The sequence below is a fragment of the Bubalus bubalis genome, chromosome 3 (genome assembly GCF_019923935.1).
Source record: "Bubalus bubalis isolate 160015118507 breed Murrah chromosome 3, NDDB_SH_1, whole genome shotgun sequence".
NCBI lineage: Eukaryota > Metazoa > Chordata > Mammalia > Artiodactyla > Bovidae > Bubalus > Bubalus bubalis.
Genome location: NC_059159.1, coordinates 106,881,633 through 106,902,865, shown reverse-complemented (window position 1 = coordinate 106,902,865; position 21,233 = coordinate 106,881,633). Strand labels below are relative to the sequence as shown.

Below are 21,233 nucleotides of genomic sequence, written 5' to 3'. Positions count from 1 at the left end.
GGAGGTGACCTAGGTCTGCCAATCCTCCATCCCTCAACCAGAGTGACTGATTCAGAGATGAACACATGGTACAAGCTAGGCAGTGAGGCTTAAATCCAGAAACAATTTTCAAACTCTTTGGAAAGAGAAACTCTCTTCCCTCTAGGTCAGATAATGCTAAGGCAAGAAACAGAAAGAGCCCTTTCTGTGGAATATAACTAGCCCAAAGTTATATTTCTGTGGAATATAACCAGCCTGAAGTTGAACGGTTCTATGAAGACTTACAACACCTTCTAGAACTGACACCCAAAAAAGATGTCCTTTTCAATATAGGGGACTGGAATGCAAAAGTAGGAAGTCAAGAAACACCTGGAGTAACAGGCAAATTTGGCCTTGGAATACAGAATGAAGCAAGGCAAAGGCTAATAGAGTTTTGCCAAGAGAATGCACTGGTCATAGCAAACACCCTCTTCCAACAACACAAGAGAAGACTCTACACATAGACATCACCAGATGCTCAACACCGAAATCAGATTGATTATATTATTTGCAGCCAAAGATGGAGAAGCTCTATACAGTTAGCAAAAACAAGACCAGGAGCTGACTATGGCTCAGATCATGAGTTCCTTATTGCCAAATTCAGACTTAAATTGAAGAAAGTAGGGAAAACCACTAGACCATTCAGGTATGACCTAAATCAAATCCCTTATGACTATACAGTGGAAGCGAGAAATAGCTATAAGGGACTAGATTTGATACAGAGTGCTGGATGAACGATGGACAGAGGTTCATGACACTACAGGAGACAGGAATCAAGACCATCTGCAAGAAAAAGAAATGCAAAAAAGCAAAATGGCTGTCTGAGGAGGCCTTACAAATAGCTGTGAAAAGAAGAGAAGCGAAAAGCAAAGGAAAAAAGAAAAATATACCCATTTGAATGCAGAGTTCCAAAGAATAGCAAGGAGAGATAAGAAAGCCTTCCTCAGTGATCAATGCAAAGAAATAGAGGAAAACAATAGAATAGGAAAGACTAGAGATCTCTTCAAGAAAATTATAGAGATATCAAGGGACCATTTCATGCAAAGATGGGCTCAATAAAGGACAGAAATGGTATGAACCTAACAGAAGCAGAAGAAATTAAGAAGAGGTGGCAAGAATACACATAAGAACTGTACAAAAAAGATCTTCATGACCCAAATAATCACTATGGTGTGATCACTCACACTCACCTAGACCCAGACATCCTGGAATGTGAAGTCAAGTGGGCCTTAGAAAGCATCACTATGAACAAAGCTAGTGGAGGTGATGGAATTCCAGTTGAGCTATTTCAAATCCTGAAAGATGATGCTGTGAAAGTGGTCCACTCAATATGCCAGCAAATTTGGAAAACTCAGCAGTGGCCACAGGACTGGAAAAGGTCAGTTTTCATTCCAATCCCAAAGAAAGGCAATGCCAAAGAATGCTCAAACTACCGCACAATTGCACTCATCTCACATGCTAGTAAAGTCATGCTCAAAATTCTCCAAGCCAGGCTTCAGCAATATGTGAACCGTGAACTTCCAGATGTTCAAGTTAGTTTTAGAAAAGGCAGAGGAACCAGAGATCAAATTGCCAACATCTGCTGGATCACTGAAAAAGCAAGAGAGTTCCAGAAAAACATCTATTTCTGCTTTATTGACTATGCCAAAGCCTTTGACTGTGTGGATCAAAATAAAGTGTGGAAAATTTTTAAGGAGATAGGAATACCAGACTACCTGACCTGCCTCTTGAGAAACCTGTATGCAGGTTAGGAAGCAACAATTAGAACTGGACATGGAACAACACACTGGTTCCAAATAGGAAAAGGAGTACATCAAGGCTGTATATTGTCACCCTGCTTATTTAACTTCTATGCAGAGTACATCATGAGAAATGCTGGGCCGGAAGAAGCACAAGCTGGAATCAAGATTGCCGGGAGAAATATCAATAACCTCTGATATGCAGAAGACACCACCCTTACGGCAGAAAGTGAAGAGGAGCTAAAGAGTCTCTTGATGAAAGTGAAAGAGGAAAGTGAAAATGTTGGCTTAAAGCTCAACATTCAGAAAACGAAGATCATGGCATCTGGTCCTATCATTTTGTGGCAAATAGATGGGGAAACAGTGCAAACAGTGGCTGACTTTATTTTGGGGGGCTCCAAAATCACTGCAGATGGCGATTGCAGTCATGAAATTAAAAGACTCTTACTCCTTGGATGGAAAGTTATGACCAACCTAGATAGCATATTCAAAAGCAGAGACATTACTTCGTCAACAAAGGTCCATCTAGTCAAGGCTATGGTTTTTCCAGTAGTCATGTATGGAACTGAGAGTTGGACCATAAAGAAAGCTGAGCGCAGAAGAATTGATGCTTTTGAACTGTGGTGTTGGAGAAGACTCTTGAGAGTCCCTTGGACTGCAAGGAGATCCAACCAGTCCATCCTAAAGGAGATCAGTCCTGGGTGTTCATTGGAAGGACTGATGTTGGAGCTGAAACTCCAATACTTTGGCTACCTGATGCAAAGAGCTGACTCATTTGAAAAAACCCAGATGCTGGCAAAGATTGAGGGCAGGAGGAGAAGGGGACGATAGAGGATGAGATCGTTGGATGGCATCACCGACTCAATAGACATGGGTTTGGGTAGACTATGGCAGTTGGTGATGGATAGGGAGGCCTGGCGTGCTGCAGTTCATGGGGTCCCATATAGTCGGACATGACTGAGCAGCTGAACTGAACTGAACTGAACTGAATAGGAAAGAACAAAACAGCCCAGGAAGAAAACCTTAGAGTAAAGCCCTTGGAAGATAAGTTCCACACGTCGGCTCAGAGCTCCCAGCAAAATTTTTAGCACCTCACTCTTAAAAACAGGAGGAGAAGGGGACGACAGAAGATGAGACAGTTGGATGACATCACCAACTAGATGGACTTGAGTTTGAGCAGGCTCTGGGAGATGGTGATAGACAGGGAAGTCTGGCATGCTGCAGTCCATGGGGTTGCAAAGAGTTGGACATGATTGAGTGACTGAACTGAATTCACTCTTTAATATGAGACCAAACAAACAGTAAAGAACAACATGGGAGAAAGAGAAACTACACAGGGAGAAGAAATCCTTTAAAGTATGTATCAGTCATATCCTAATAGAGATCAACAAGATGTGGCAGACTGTCTGTAAAACTGAAAAGACTGAGAATACCAAGTATTGGTGAAGGCACAGAGAAACTGGAGCCTTCATACTCTGCTGTTAGTGCAAATGGTAGTCACTCTGGAAAATAGTTTGGCAATTACTTATTAAGTTCAATATACACATTATATGACCCAGCAATCTCACTCCTAGGTATTTATCTAAAACAAAGGAAATCATATATTCCTATAAAGACTTTTTCACAAATGTCTGTAGCAGTTTATAGTAGCCAAAACCTAGAAATAACCCTAACTGTATCAAGTGGTGAATGGATAAACAGAATGTAGTACATCTATATAAAGGAATACGACTCATTAGTAATAAGAAATAACCACTGATACATACAACACCATGAATGCATCTCTAAAACCTTATGCTGAGTGAAAAAAGCCTGAAGAAAATGGCTACATATTGTATGTTTCCATTCATATGGCTTTCTGGAAAAGGTAAAACTATGGGGCAAAAAGCAGATGAGTGATTGCCAGGGACTAGGGGAAAGAGGAGAGGTTAAACTTCAAGGGATGGAAAAGAATTTGTGGAAGCATGGGAGATATTCTATACCTTGACTGTCTGAGTGGTTACATTACTGTACATGTTTGTCCAACTTCATCAAACTATATACCAATAAAGTATCAGTTTTACTGCAAATAAATTTTATACCTCAATACATCTGACTTATTTAAAAAAGATATGGTACTCATGAAACATGAGTAAGAAGTTATTTTTAAAAAGTTATTTGGAAAACAAAAAAAAATGTTTTGGGAAATTAAAAATATGACAGTGGAACTGAAAAACAATGGAAGGACTTGGAGCTAAAGTGAAGAAATCTGCCAGAAAGTAGCACAAAACAAAGAGAAGAAAAATGGGTGCTGGGGAAAGAAAAGGATAATTAAAAGATCTGTCCAGTAGAGTCAATATCTAAACAATAGCCATTATGGAGAAAGGAAAGAGAAAATAATGGAGGAATCATCCAAGAAGTAATGTAAGAAAATTTCCCAGAATGAAAGGACATAAGTTTCTAGATTCAGAGGATCCTCCAAGTGCCTGGCACAATAGGGAAATATAGTCCCACACTAAGACTCATCGTTGTGAAAAGAAGGAACACTGAACACATATCAAAGGCCCCAAAAGCCTCTAGAAAAGAAAAAAGGGAAGATTTCAAAACATGAATTAAAAATCAGAATAGCATCAGATTTCTTGAGTTTGGTAGGAATGGCTACCAGACAATGGAGCAATTCTCTCAAACTTTTGAAGGAAAATAATATCCAACCTAGATATCTATATTCAGATAAATACCAATTCAGAATGAGCATAGAAAACAGGCATTTTCAGACATGCAATGACTCAAAACATTTACCTCCCATGAGCTCTCACAGAGTAACTGGAGAATGTGCTCCTCCAAAATGTAGGAGTAAATCAAGAAAGCAAAAGGCAAAGGATCCAGAAATAGGAGAGTCAACATAAGAAAGGCGTAAAGGGAATTTACAGGATGATGCTAAGTGGAGATTTCAGGACAACAGCAGCTCACAGAACTACCAGTGCAGATAGAGATTCCAGGTCTCCAGAAAAGTGAAGTGAGAAAAGATTTTGACACTAGAAGTGTATGAGGGTTAACAGTGGTAAATACACTTCACAAAAACTGAATAATGAGAAAACAAGATGACTACTAATTCCAAAGAAGTAAAAAAGTTGTGCTGAAAGGAAAATATAATTACAGTATTTTGCATGGCTCAACCACGTTATGATAATCTAGACATTGCATACTGATCTTACCAAAATGATGACAGAACTTGTTTAAGGAAGTGTGCTTGGATTTAGTGAGTGGAGACAGTGAAAAAGAACTACAGATTCATCTTCCATGGTATGAAGTCAGTAACACCTCAAACTGAAAAATCAACAAGGAGCAGTATATTCATAGTATTTAGCAATAGAGAGATAAATACCATCCTCCCCCCGCCAAAAAAAAGACTGCCCCTGGAAAGTAGAAAATTGGGGGAAAGAGTTGTGAAGGATTTTTTTCATAGCAAGCTATGAACTATCTGACTTTTTTAACTATGTACTGTGATCAAAAATTTTTTTTAATTTACAATCTTGCTATTTCCACTCCACACTGTAACAGGCATAGCCTGAAAATCATATGCTCAAGCTTTTTTTTCAGTTGCATCAAAAAAGAGAGATCAGAGCCCTTAAGCCTTCCAGAGTATCCCACATATCTATCTGAATGTATACATGTCAGGTGAATATCTATGAATCCAACCTTCCTTGTAATCCCAGAAACCCAACACACACTGAGGTCTCCTTTACCATTTCTTGTTCACCACTTGATAGAAGACCACATGCTTACCTCCATGCATGGCATCAACTCGGATCTTCAGTTGGCCAGGCCCAGTCAGCAAACTCTTGATGGCGTTAAAGTCAAAAATGGTCCGAAGGAGGTTGAGATAGATATCCACTGGGTCCACTATCTCCACTATGGGTAGGAAAGCCAGAGGAGACACCAATGACTATCCATGAGGGATTCTTGGAAGCATAAAAAAGCATGAAATTCTGATCACAATCCCATCATAACCCCACACATTTTCACGGGAAGCAAAGTGTCCATTTGCAGAGAAAAATCACAAAGCACAATCAAGATGCTACAAACTTTGCAGATGATTAAATGGTATAAAAAACATCAAGTTGCAAATTCTTCTTTGCAAGTGAAAAATCAACCACAAGAATAAAGTAATTAAGATAAAACTATGCCTATTGTCCCCACTCTTTTCATTCCACCACCTCCCTCCCACAAACTGCAAACACCTCAGTGCTAAGAGGCATCTTGGCAAAACCGGTTGCCTCTCCTGTAGGGACTGGCCAAAAAATGACTCAGCTGGCCTGAAGCAATTCAAGAAGTAACCTCAGCAGTGACCCCTACTTTCTAAATGCCATGGTACTAAGCAGATTCAGGTTCTGAATTGGTGATAAAGGATATTTTTCTGAGTTTGTGTAAAGTTTCCCATGTGCCCAGTCTATTACCAGGTTCAGAGTGAGTGCCAGATATTTAGAAATCTTCATTAAACATACATGCTCTCTTGCACCACCCAATGACCAGACAACCAAATCAAGTCTTTTCCATTTATTTCACAGATTGATAAAAGCCAGAATACATCATACTTTTCAAACTTGGTGAGTGGTACATAATTAGTAACCAGAAAATATTTTTCCCAGAAATAATAAATATTTTATTTTAGGCACTAAAATTTGTCCATGAGCTCTGCTTTTGAAATTTGTAGTTAAATTTTGAAACTTATGTATGCTATTTTTCAAATTTTTCAAACACATACTACTTTGGAACCTTGAAACATTTAAACCTGCACTAAAGATATTACCAATCCACCTTTAATAATTTTTAAGTAAATCCAGGTGTAATATTTAGTGGGTGAGATTTTATATGTAACATGAAAATATCCCTTCATCTGGTCAAGTACACACTAAAAATACTTTCGTTGCACTTAAATCAAGTTCAAATATAATAACTTTTTCAAGAACACAGATAGTTTTTAATCATCTTTAATAGGAGGAGGATATTAATCTATGCTCAGTCATGTCTGACTCTGCAACCCTATAAACTATAGCCCACCAGGCTCCTCTGTCCATGGGATTCTCCAGGCAAAAATACTGGAGTGGGTTGCCATTTCCTTCTCCAGAGGATCTTCCTGACTCAGGGATCAAACCTGCATGTCCTGCGTCTCCTGTATTGCAGGTGGATTCTTTACCACTGAGCCACCAGGGAAGCCCATACTAATCTATAAAATAAATTAATTAGAAGTTTATACAAAATGCGTCTAAAAATTATTAACATAGTGTACGTTACATATATTTTATCACAATAAAAAATTAATCTATAAAATGAAAGGTTACGGCTTGTGAATATGTTTGAAATTTTACTCTCTCTACAATATAGCATAATATTTTTGGCAATTTCATTCTGGGTCTAACTTTTGAACTACTTGCCTAAATACATTTGGTATTTATAGCAGGTAAATAGCATTAATACCAAACAAAAATGTAAAAAAACAAGGAAGCAAGTAGATTTCCATGAAAACTGAAAGGTCACATCACATAGTTCTTGCTCTTCGTCCTTTAAGATGAAATGCCAAAGACTAAATTGTTTCCAATTAACTCAAGCCTTGCTCAACACTTAAATAGCAAGAACACAGCACATAAATTATCCCAATCATTTTCAAATTCTTGAGACCAGGGAATGTCTCCCTCTACCTCGTGGTGTCTGCAGCCCTGTAGAAAACTCACCAAGCGAGCAATGTAACTGAAACAGTGGTCCTCAATCTGAGCCACCAAAGATCTGGGTCTCTTGGACAACTAATACAACTGTGAAGATTCAATCAACCAACAAAATTTCTTCCTGACAATATAATAATACCTGCTTTTTCTGTCATCTTATTTTCCAGTACATCCAAACATATGCAATCAAGTATACTTAAATCACTTAGTTAACATAAAATATCCCTTGCTTTTAGCTGTCAAGCCATTGTGTGTATGAATACTCCCAACTAGATTAATAAAATCAGGAATCATTGCATCCTGTATCACATGGCTTTCAATTAACTTCTGCTCACTAGCTAAGCAAGCAATTGACTCAAAATCTTCCAAGAAAACTGGTAGAGTTGGCCCAACACTGTGTCTCCAAATAGTACATTTCAAGCTCCTCTCTGTCCCTAAAATACCATGTGGCCATGAACTAGGTATTTCACCTTTTGAACTAAATAAATTACTTGTAAAATAAGGATACCATCTTAATACAAACTGGATTTAAGCTGATAAAAGGCACTGAAGGAGTTAAAAAAAAGTTTGTTTTATTGCTACTTGTATGCCTTCTAGGAGAAAGCAACAGGATAAAATAGAGGGTGAATAATAATATGCATTTACTTGGTATTAATGTTATTACATGGTTCAATATTAATCTACAAATTGAAAGGTTAAATCTGAGGACTTAGAAGTTTTATTCACTCTACCATACAGGATAATACTTTTGGCAACTTCATCCTGGTTTTTAATTTTTGAACCATTTTCCTAAATCCATTTGGTACTTCGTGAGTTCCTTTGTAAAATCTTCTATCATGGAGCGTGGTATAGAGCAGGTGGTCAACTGTGAATTGAATCAAGATAAACTACATGATCCTAGCTTGGAAAAGAAACACCTATCTTCCATGGGAAATTTTAGTGACTCCATTACCTTGTTGGGTCTCTCTTTAATTATCTAAAGTATTTCAGCATCTTCACCTTAATTGCTTAGAAAAGTAAAGACATGTGTTGGCAATTCACAGTCTATTCTTGGAACACTGTAAAAGAGTCAGCCGTGAAATGTTCCCTATGTCAAAAATGATAGAGTTTGGAAAGCAGTTGTTGAAAGTTGCCAGTTCCAAATATCTTGGCTGCTCTCATTTCCCTCCACACCACACTCAGTTTATATCTATCTATCAAGTGCCACTCCTAAAATTGATAATTCCATCACTTTTGTATGTGCTCTCCCCTGAAGAAAAAATGTCACCTCCATCCACAGAGTTCTAATTTTCTTCAAAATACAATTTCCCAATTACCTCTAAATGGTTTGAATTTGTTCTCCAGGTCAAATTCTTGTCTTCCTAGTCGAGACAGGTCAATTCGCAAATCAGGGCATATAGTGTATTCCTCAATTGTTTTGCTGATTTGGTAGATTTTGTCTGAGACGACATCTGGAGCAGGACCTAAAATTGGAAAATAATGCACCACCAAAAATAAATCTGCATAAAAAATAAATCAGAGAAATGTTAGCTCTTCCTCCACCAAGCAGGAGGAAGATTTCTTTGTGTTCTAGACAACAGTCAACAGTTCACAGTTCAAATGGCTTCAGTATTTCTTATCCATCCACTCTGGAGGAAACGGGGCCAGCCTCACCTGTTCCGTGCAGGCCAATAACCCACATGTTGCTTTGTTTTAATCCACTTCTAAGCAATGAGACGTCTTCCCTAAAAATAGTTGCACACCTGCCAGGGAGACCCGGTTATGTCATCAGCTTTATTCAGGATATGAGACACAAACAGGATATGCATTTGACAGAAGTGAGGGACTCCAGAGTTAAACTGCAGCCTCCCAAGTGCACCTAGAGAAAGTATGACTTCTACCCCCAGGTCTGATGCCTATTTGGTGTATAAGTTGACCAGGGTACGTTAGTTTTCCCAACTCATACTCTCTAGTGACTCCCAAGTTTTCAAAGTGAAGTTTAAAATATCTGACGCACATCTTTACAAGGTCAAGTTGACAATTAAGGTGAAGTGATAGGCTTTAAATAAATTGAACATAAAATCAATAGCTGTCCTCCTTTTTCTTTTTAATTTTTATATCTTACTGCAAGCTACTTTGGATTTTTTGCAGTAAGTTTGGGAATCAAGTAAATAAGTAGATTGAAGATCTAAAATATAAATGATTGACAGATAGATAGCTTTGTGTATTGATCTCACTCACTAGTTACAATTTTCCATTGAACTGCAATTGTTTCTTGATTTCTCTTCTATCCCAGCCCTTAGAACTATGCTATTCAATTCAATAGCCTCTAGCCACATGTGGCTATTGAACACTTGTTCAACAGTATAACTATGACTAGTTATACTGACATGTGCTATAATTATAAAATGCACGCCAAATTTTGAAGAGTTAGTATAAAACCAGAATAGATTATATTCATAATTTTATTGTAACATGTTGAAGTGATAATATTTTGGATATATCAAGTGAAATAAAATATTTTATTCATTTCACCTTCTTTTTACTATTTTATGTGGCTACTAGAAAATTTTTAATTACATGTATGGCTTACAATATATTTCTATTAGACAGTGCTGCCTTAGAATATAGCACGGTAGTTGCTGTTTTAGTCACTAAGTTATGTCCGACTCTTCATGACCCCATGGATTGTAGCCCTCCAGGCTCCTCTGCCCATGGGATTTTCCAGGCAAGAATACTGGAGTGTGTTGCCATTTCCTTCTCAAGGGGATCTTCCTGACCCAGAGATCAAATGTGTGTCTCCTGCATTGGCAGGAGAATTCTTTACCACTGAGCCACCAGGGAAGCCCATTTCACTGTTATCACCTCCCAAAAAGGTTCCTTGAACATATAAAAAGGAATAATTACCAAATTCATCAAGCTGCATACATTAAATATGTACATGTTTTTAATATGTCAATTACACCTCAATGAAGTGGGGGGAGAGGGGAAAGGAATAGCAATAGCACCATTTCACCGGATGGAAAAAAGCCTAATGTATTTTAATACCCCCATGTTCTTCTACAGGAAAAGTGAAGACCACAAAGAAATAAACATAGTCCTTCTCAACTTCACTCCTTACATTTTTCATTCTTTTGCAAAACTTAAAAAATTAAATAGAGTTATTTATCTTTGCATTTTTTTTAAGCTTTCCAGATGATACATGAATATCCCTCTGGCTCCCGGGTACTGCTTTATGTTCTTGGGATACTTCCATCACATTTTAAAAGTCTCTGTCTGAGTTTGTTATGCCAAAGCACACTGATTTCCAAAAGTAAAACAAGTTGTAACCAGCTAGATGCTGCTCAGTCAGCCATGCTGATAACCTCTGAGGTCATCAAAATCCTTTGTATCTCTTTGAGTGAGTGAGTGAAGTCGCACAGTCATGTCCGACTCTTTGCGACCCCGTGGATGGTAACCTACCAGGCTCCTCCGTCCATGGGATTCTCCAGCAAGAATACTGGAGTGGGTTGCCATTTCCTTCTCCATTGTTATCTCTTTACATCCTCCCAGTTCTTAACATCTTCCGCTCCAATGACTTCTTCTTCATTTAAGTCAGTTCCTAGTACAGTCATGCCAGGAATTGTCTCTTGAAATTCTTATTTCAAAAATATCAAATTTGAGTATCTTCATTCCACAAATTCCTAATCTTCCATCTACCCTACTTCTACTCCATACTCCTGCTGAACCTGTTCTTCATTCCTATACAGAAGTCCATCATCACTTGATTACTCCCAGACTATTGGTCCATTCTCATTTCACTGGCTTCTTATCCCAGAAGGACCCTATGGTCTAGCATTTGAGCCTTTCTGTTCGTTGTTAGAATAATAAGACAAGCCAACATTTGTTGAAATTTACACATAACACATTTCACACCTTATGTGGAATTTAGCACACACAAAAAGTATATGAAGTGAGAACTATTAATATCTTCATTTTCCAAATAAGGAAACTGAACTTGGAAGAGATGACTTTAAGCAAGGTCACATCACTGGTGTAACAGAGGGTGGGTTTGAATCCTAAGAGTCTAATGTCAACTCAGACATTCTTAACAACTACCAGCTCTCCTGTTGCTCTGCCGTGCCTACACTGTCATTCCCCACCACCATCATCTGCTCCACTGCTGCCATTACCAGACTCCCATGTGCTGCTGAAGGCAGTCGTGAAACAATCCAAACTGGTTACCCCAAAGAATGAGGCTGCTTAAGTTTACCTTGATCCCCACAATTCCTCAGGTATCCTCAACAAATTCCCCAGAGCACCTTTTAGAAAACATCTCTGTTTATCCCAAGTCCCTTAGCTATCCTTGCTGCATTATCTTCAGTTCAGTTCAGTTGCTCAGTCATGTCTGACTCTTTGCAACCTCATGGACTGCAGCACACCAGGCCTCCCTGTCCATCACCAACTCCCGGAGCTTGCTCAAACTCATGTCCATTGAGTCAGTGATGCCATCCAACCATCTTATTCTCTGTCATCCCCTTCTCTTCCTGCCTTCAATCCTTCCCAGCATTAGGGTGTTTTCAAGGAGTCAGTTCTTTGCATCAGGAGGCCAAAGTATTGGAATTTCAGCTTCAGCATCAGTTCTTCCAATGATTATTCAGGAATGATTTCCTTTTCCTTAGGATTGATCAATTTGACAGGCAACATTTCCTCCTCTTCCTTTACAAGAGGGATAAGCAACTCTTTCCCAAAGTTTCCATTCTACACCCCTCTAGATGCTTCTTTCCCCCAGCTCTGCCTTTTCACTCAGAAGTTCTGCCCACTTCTTGGAATCTAGGTTCCAAATGAGCTCCACAATTCATGACTTCTGTGATACTGGTCAAGTTTTTTAAGCCACTTTTATTCCTCAGTGACTTCATCAGGCTGTTATGAGGATTAAATGAGAACATGTATGTAAAGTTCTGGGTATGTAGCTTGGCACACTCTAAGTATTTAAAAAAGTATTTTTATTATTGATTCCTTTTGTCCTCTAGCATCTTCTCCCCTATTTACAAACATGCTCAGAAAAGTCCTGTTCTATAAATAATTTAAAAGCAACATAGCTTTAGATGCGTCCTATTTCTCTGGATGTACCTACCAATTCTGTAGACATTTTGCCTTTTAACCTATTCCAAGAGATGTATCTGTATGACACTCAATGGAAGAGATGACTGTGTGCAACTTGCAACTTCGGATGAAAGATGTCATGATAAAACTCACTCTAGCAGGAAGAAGCCAACGGAATCTCTCCATGCTAGCAGGAATGTTAGTCTCACTGATGACACCAAGACATGTAAACATGAAGAAATAAATGCAAAAGGGAAGACTTTCAACATAGTTAAAGGCTAAATGATAAATTCAACCCCCTCCACCTATTCAGGATATGACTGAGCAAGTCTCACAACCTCCTGCAATTTAGTCTAAAAAATGGTTATTTAAAGAGTATCTTTTCCTTTTATACCTCACAAATTATCACAGAGATGACTGAGATTCTCTTATAAGATATTCAGTCAGATATTAATTCAAATATTTAAATACATTATTTAGTTTAGCAACTTTTATATTACTTATATATTACATTTCATTGCCATATTCTGAGTACGTGAAATGTCCTATATTTTAAGTATATAGAATACCTGCGCTTTGCATATTTTTTCCTGAAATATTCAGTAGCTTCTGCAAGACTAAATGTTGGCCCAAGGTGTGCTTTTTGGTGAAGCAGGGTTTCTTGAATCATACCGTCAAAAATAAGGCTCTTCATAAAAGGTTGTTTTTTTTTTAAAAAAACACTTGACTTGAGTAACATTCTTTCTTTGAATAATATCCAAAATGGCTGCAAGGAGGGGGCAATCATGTACTTCCCTTTCAAGATGTGCTACTGTGCCTGGGCCAGGAATGCTTCCTAAGGGCAACAGTTGTTGGTTAAAATTCAGCTCCCACCCACATATACATGAAGACTTAGTGTTCTAGATTAAAAGAGATTTAAGAAACTTAAAAACCAAATGCAACACATGGTTCTGGGACAAAACTTGGCTTTAACAAAGCAGATGTAAACAACATTTGGGGGACACTCAGAAAATTTTAAATATAGATGAGATTTTAGATGACATTAGAGAATTACTGATTTTTGTTAGGTATGATCATGTAGTTATACAGGAATACATCTTTATTTTAAAGAGATGTAGTCAGAAATATTTAAGCCTTCATGCTGTAATTTACCTTAAAAGTCTTTAGGGGAAAAAAGCAAAATGGAAAAACAGAGTAATGAATATATGGTATCCATTTATTATTATCCTTCCTACCCTACATTTTATACATGTTCAAAAATGTTTTAATTCACCCTTATACACATATCCCACTCCACTAGGACTTCTAAACTGTCCATGCTCATTCACTACAGTTGTGTCCGACTCTTGTGATCCCATGAACTGTAGCCTGCCAGGCTCCTCTGTCCATGGGATTCTCTAGGCAAGAATACTAGAGTGGGTTGCCATGCCCTCCTTCAGGGGATCTTCCGACCCAGGGATCGAACCAGCATCTCCTCAGTCTCCTGCACTGCAGACAGATTCTTTACCACTGGCCCACCAGGGAAGCCCTTCTAAACCATAAATTTCTATAAATACAAGAAAAAGTGAAATAATTCTAAGCAGGTTAGTAAGAGAAAGTCAACACTATAGGAAAGGGAGAAGGTAGGACTTATGCTAAGAAGTCCTCTGTCTGCCAATGTGACCTTGAGCAAACTGCCTCTCAGGGCTTTGATCTGTCTATTTGTAAAATGATGGGAATGATCTAAATGACTTTGAGGGTCTGCTTCAACTTTAAAATCCAGGGTCCTTCCATGTCAGATAAGCATCAATATTCAACCATTTCACTGTGGTGAGGAGTGCAGGGGACCAAGAGACCAAATGGGTATAAGACCCCATTGTGCCCCTTCCTTGTCATATCACCTGAGGCAACATGATGCTTAATTTTACATATCAGCTTGCTTGTGTCACAGAGAGCCCAGATGTTCAGTTAAATGTTACTCTGAGTATGTCTGTGAAGGGTTTCTGGATGAGATTAACAGTAGACTGAGTGAAGCAGACTGCCCTCCCCAGCATGGCTGGGCCTCACCCACCCTACCAAAGGCATGGACAAAACAAAAAGCCTAAGGAAGGGAGAGTCCACTTTCCACCTGACACACTGGTGCCACTCTGCTTTCAGACATGGACTCAGACTGGAACTTACACCATCAGCTCTGTTGCTTCTTAGGTCTGCAGACTCAGATCAGACCTATATCATCCACTCTCCTGGAAAGATCTTGGCACTTCATAGCCTCCATAATCACATAAGCCAATTCATTAAAATAAATCTCTTTCTAGATCTTCCTGGACTTACAAGTTACATTCTGACTAACCCATTGTAAACTGAAAATATCATAAGTCAAAAATGCATTTAATACACCTAACATCGTGGCTTAGCCTAACCTATCATAAGAATGCTGAGAACACCTTGGTAGTCTACAGTTGTACAAAATCATCTATCCTGAAGCCTGTTTTATAGTAAAGTGCTGAATATCTCATTTAATTTATAAAATACTGTACTGAAAGAGAACAACAGAATGGGCGCAAAGTGAAAGTGAAGCTCACTCAGTCGTGTCTGACTCTTTGCCACTCCATGGACTGTATAGAATTCTCCAGGCCAGAATACTGGAGTGGGTAGCCTTTCCCTTCTCCAGAGGATCTTCCCAACCCAGGGATAAAACCCAGGTGTCCCACACTGCAGGCAGATACTTTACCAGCTGAGCCACAAGGGAAGCCCAAGAATACTAGAGTGGGTAGCCTGTCCCTTCTCCAGCAGATCTTCCTGACCCAGGAATCAAACAAGGGTCTCCTGCATTGCAGGCAGATTCTTTACCAACTGAGCTAAATGGGTACAGAGCAGTTGTAAATGTACTGGTTGTTTACCCTTGTGATCGGGTAGGAGCTGCACTTGCTGCCCAGCATCACGAGAGAGAATTATACAGCGTTGTTAGCCGAGGAAAAGATCAAAATTTGAAATTCCAGTGAAACAAGGTTTCTACTGAATGCATATTGCTTTTACACTATAAAGTGCAAAGTCAAAAAATCTTTAAATCAAACCATCGTTAAGTTGGAGACAATCTATATGTCCTATTGGTTCTGCGTCTCTGGAAAACCCTGACTACTACAGGCACCTCACTAGACTTTTCTGAGCCATTCCCTCTCTGCCTTTCTTATCTGACATCATGGGGTCACTGTAAGACCATGATATAAGAGGAAAGAAACCATAAAAATTAAGGCATATTCCGAGCCACATACCTCCATTGGCAACATTGAACTTCACTCCAAACTCTCCCCCTGGTCCTCCAGGGCAGTGGCTGGCTGTCAGGATGATTCCACCAGCTGCCTTGATCTTTCTGATAATGCAGGACACAGCAGGTGTCGACAAGATGCCATTCTGTCCAATGATCAGTCGACCAATCTAGATTAGCCAAAAAAAAAAAAAAAAATCAATCTGGTTACATGGGATTGAAGTACATTTCTATGAGAAAGCGTTCCAGGCTCTGTTAGTACATACTGGTCACTTGGCAAAAAGAACTGAGTGGGCTTCAGGTGGGAAGAGATGTGTGGGGGCAAGGGGAGGCACCTCTCTGGCCCAATATCTCCAAGACCATATGGGACACCCATGTCTCGTAGTCAGTTATTAACCTGTAAGGGAGATATGCCTCATTGCTTTTCAGCAGTTTAAAACACCTGATTCTGATGACCAAAGGGTTAGGTTGACTCATACAAGAAGTTCTTAGTTTGTTATTGGTTCAGAAACTGCACCTGTACATTCTGGAAATTACAAGAAATAAAAACAGAGCACTTCTCTGCTTCACCTTCCTTCCCTGCCTCAGCACAAGCTCACACAGGAGGGACCTGACTTGCTACAGCCTTGTTGTCAGCAAGTGTATTTTAACTGCACTTGGAAGCCCCAGTTTCCTGAGGGCAGAAGTCCTATTCTGGCCACTAAGTGATACCATGTGCTGGGGACACTGGGGAAACCCAGCCATGCTAGGCAGTGATCTGGAGGTCATCCATCTGTGTGGCCAGACTCTCTGTAGCCATGAAATTGAGTTTTAAAAAAGAAAAGAAAGCAGCATAGCCCTGTAGAGCATTACTCTGCGTGCTTTGTTTTCAAATAGGACCCAGTGTCATCCAATGCAGTGGTTCTCAAATGTTGCTACCAATTAGAATCATTAATGAGAACTGGAAGATTCTTAGTATTAAGAGTGCCTCAGGATCAGGCATGGCAGGGGAGGAGCCTGAGCTCCACAGGCGTTTCCAACATCCAGTCAAGTTTGGTGATCAAACCCTCTCCTTACTCAAAAAACCAGTGGCATGGGCATCACTTGGGAGAAATGCCAAACCTCAAGGCCCACCCCACACTTAGCAAGATCCCTACCCTTCCACATAATTCACCTGTCCTTTAAAGTCTGAGAAGTACTGGCATAGCCTTGAAGCCAAGACCAGCTCTTATGTCCAGCACAACTGCAAAGTTACCCTGGCACCAATAATAGCATTGCTGGAAGTAGGTCATTGACCAAATACGACAATGAGGAAAGATATAGGAAAAAAAATTTCTTAAAGATCAAACACAAGAGCTCCAAAAACAAAGCAGTTTTTGGGATAATTTAGTATGGAAAGACACTCAGCTACAACATCTCCAGAGTATATATTCTCAAGTGGATGAGGTAGATTATAAACAAATAAACCTAGTAGTAGTGGTAATAGTAATAGTAGTATTAATAGTAATTACTAGTTGGATAAATACCAGAAAAAAAATCAGTGGGATCTGTGATAATAATGGGGTGTTAATTTTAATAATAGCATAACACTTATAGTAATAATAGCTAACAGCTTAGATTTTACTCTAGGTATTCCAGGAATCCATGGAAGGGTTTTAAGCACTAGAAGTGACCTTATCAGTTATAAAGATCACGGGCTGAGCAATCCAAAAGATCTTATTAAAAAGCAAGTCATATCATATTAGCAAAGCATTCCAACGACTGTCCTCATGTCCCACCAACCCCAGGTAAAGTCAAAGTCTTCAGTCCACCAGGCCCTCGGTGATCTGACCCCATCACCTGCCACTCTCCACTCCCCTTCCTCTCTCTGCTCCAACGACACTGGCTGGTCTCCTGTTCCTCACACACAGCAAGCATGCTTTGTGCTTGCTCTTTCCTCTGCTTAGGACACCCTTACCCAAGTATCCATATGCCTGCCTCCTCCTGTCTTTTGGTTACTATTCAATGTCAACTAATCAAAGACAGAACCCATGACAGTCCTATATAGCACAGCACACATAAGTCCCTAATTTCCTTGTTGTCCTCTATTTTCCTTACCTTGTTTAGTCCTTTGGGCTACACACATTACCCTTTAATATTTTCCATCTTATTTATTTCCTCACTACATGTAAGTTTCACTGCTATACTCTTGAGACTCTGGAACAAATCTAGCATATAGTAAGTATGCAATAAATATATTTAACAGAATTAATAGAAAAAATAAATGATGAATAGGTTTTCTATTAATTAATTCTATTCATTAATAAAAAATGAATAGAGTTAACGAATAGAAAAAAAATGAATGAATGATGAGTGAGTGGCTGCGATGTTAAAAAAATGCATTAGAGAGTGAGAAGTAGAAGAGAAAAAGGAGAGAGATCAGATGGAAGGCTATCATGGCAGAGCTGAGTGTGGACCCTGTCTTAGACTAGACTAGAAGCAGTAGAAATGAAGAGAAGTGATTCTATCTGAAAGTAACTTTGGAAGGAGAATGAACAGAACATGTGGGTAGAATGAAATACGGAATGGAGACACTATGGTAGCCAGCCTTCAAGATGGCCCCCAACAATCCATGCCTCTGGCATTCATGCCTCGGTGCAGTCCCCTCCCACAGTGAAGAAGGAAGATCTGGGAACACTGCAAAAGTGAAGGTGTGTGACTTCCCAATAAATGACACTGCCACTTCTGCCTTGCTGTCTTGGATTGCTCACTCTGGGAAACGGCGGCCACCATGTCACTGGGACATTCAAGGAGGCCCTGTGCAGCCACCTGGACCGAGAGCACCTTAGTTCTCCCACCAACAGCCAGCATCACTTTCCAGCTGTGTTGAAGTGTGCAGGTGAGCCATCTTGCACCGGACCGTCTAGACCCTACCGACATGCAGCTATGACTGAGTCAAAACAACCTGCCTCCTCACCCATAGAAACTGTGAGCAATAATAAATATCCGTTGTTATTTTAAGCCTGTAAGTTTTGTCATAATTTCTTACACAGAAATAAATAAAACAGGGACAGTGAGGAAAGAAGTCAACTCCCAGCTTCTACCTTTAATAATCTGATGAATGATGGTACCATTTATTAAGATGGGAAAGATATAGGACAAAAATTACATTCATTTTTTCCGGAGCCATGATAAATCATGTTCCAGGCGCTTTTGTTATATTTTATTTCATCATTCAACTCATTTTGAGTATTACCATGAAACAAGCAATGTTGAAGACCTTGCATATGCAGCAATGCAACTATTCTGGAGGAGTAAGCCTATATATTCCAAAGCCTGAAAAATATTTGTAACTTAAATTCATTATTTTCTCTCTCTCCCATTTTTTCAGAATTATTCTTATAGAAATAATTCTCAAAGGGGGGAAAGTTATATGTGTGTACACATTTCCTACAGTGGGATCTAGACATTAGAGGTGAAAATTTTTTAACAATTCCTATAAATGTATAATAATGAAGAACCTGTCAAAGTGTGATGTCTGAACTTACGGAATATTCTTCAGCCATCTAAAAGGGTAATCATGAAGATCGACCAGTTGGGCAGACTGGGTGAACAGTCCACAGAGTTATGCTCCTCTTCCATAGGCAGAGCTGTTGCTGGGCAACAGATGCCCAGCCAAGGGCTACATTCTCCAGACCCACCCTTGTAGCTACGTGTGGCCGTGTGACCAATTTTCAAAATGAGGGAAAAACTAGTGTGAGAAAGAACAGAAGTAATGCGTGTTTGTTCTGGCTAGAGACATTTGTTCTGGCTAACATGTTAAGAGATGTTAATATACCTTTCTCCTCACTGTTTATTTCCCCTTTCAAAAGCTCAACACAGGTGACCATGCAGCTCTAGGAGATGCCAGCACTAGAAGATGGAAAGTACCTGAGTCCCTACCTCTTCATTGGATGGACAAGAGTCTTTGCCCACCAGCAACATCCACATTGGACTATTATGTGAGTGAGATAAAAATTTCTATTGTTTTAAGGCAATAAAAGTTGCCTAAATTTCAAGTTTATTTGCTGTAACAACTTACATTTTCTTAGGCAGTAGAGAAGGAACACAGACAATAATTTAATGCTAAGTCAAAAATGCAGAAATCTAAATAACTTTTAAACTATCACAAAAATGTACAATTATGTACACTTTGGGGCTAGCGCTTAGAAAAATAATAAATAAATATGCACAGAAATAAAAATGTATAGTTTGTTAAATAGCAAAGATTATAAACATATCTTTATCTTATTAAATTTGAATTTTTTAAAAGATAACATCTAATCTGTTTAAAGTGAAAAAATACACTTGAATAAAATTTCAACCTAAAACATTTTAGTTATCAGTGGAAATTTTACCTGTGTAGATCTACTCATTAACCCACCAGTATGCCCCCCAAAATACAGCAATGCTGGACACTGATGATAACTCTAGTTGAGAGAATTCTAAAAGGAAACAAGTGCTGGAGGAGACGGAGGAGAATAAGTGATGAGGCTTCTAAGATAAGACAAGGAAAATCATGAAGATATTTGTGTACCACAGCAGTGCTCACCAAAAGGGGACCTCAGCAGAAGAGGATTTAAATAATCAAGGGGCTAAGATGACCTGCTCCATCAGTACCAGTCAGCCTCTTTCCCCAGTGACTCCTGTCATTGTCCAATGGGCTTGTGAACACAGTGGCCAATGATGGCAGGGACAGAGGTCAAGCGTGGGCTCACCACATGGACCTCTAAACACTGAGGCCAACATGGCTGCATCTACCACTGAGGACTCCATCTGCCCCCAGCAGAGACCAGGCCTCAGTCCAGTCTCCACCTGTGTTCATATCACCTTCTCTGTGTGTCTGTGTTCTCCTCTGTGAATTCCCCGCCTCCCAATTCAGTTCAGTTCAGGTCAGTCACTCAGTCATGTCCAACTCTTTGCTACCACATGGACTGCAGTACACCAGGCTTCCCTGTCCATCACCAACTCCCGGAGCTTGTTCAAACTCATGTCCATTGAGTCGGTGATGCCATCCAATGATATCATCCTCAGTCATCCTCTTCTCCTCCTGCCTTCAATCTTTCCCATCATCAGGGTCTTTTCAAAGGAGTCAGCTCTTCTCATCAGGTGGCCAAAGTATTGGAGTTTCAGCTTCAGCATCAGTCCTTCCAATAAATATTCAGGACTGATTTCCTTTAGGATTGACTGGTTGGATCTCCTTGCAGTCCAAGGGACTCTCAAAAGTCTTCTCCAATACCATAGTTCAAAAGCATCAATTCTTTGGCACTCAGCTTTCTTTATAGTCCAACTCTCATGGAGTCATGAAAAGTTACATCCATACATGACTATGGAAAAACCGTAGCTTTGACTACATGGATCTTTGTGGGCAAGGTACTGTCTCTGCTTTTTAACATGCTGTCTAGGTTTGTCATAGCTTTTCTTCCAAGGAGCAAGCATCTTTAATTTCATGGCTGCAGTCACTATCTG

At 39.4% G+C, this 21,233-nt stretch overlaps 1 protein-coding gene across 1 annotated transcript in view; it reads right to left on the bottom strand.

Moving 5' to 3' along the window:
• PGM5 (phosphoglucomutase 5) overlaps nt 1-21,233 on the bottom strand; it is a 191,525-nt gene that overhangs the window by 146,137 nt on the left and 24,155 nt on the right. The window contains exons 2-4 of the mRNA XM_044939932.1: nt 15,775-15,937; nt 8,776-8,922; nt 5,523-5,648 (exon numbers count right to left, since the gene is read on the bottom strand). Of these exons, the coding sequence (XP_044795867.1) occupies nt 5,523-5,648; nt 8,776-8,922; nt 15,775-15,937 (436 nt within the window). The remainder of the gene's footprint in view (nt 1-5,522; nt 5,649-8,775; nt 8,923-15,774; nt 15,938-21,233) is intronic.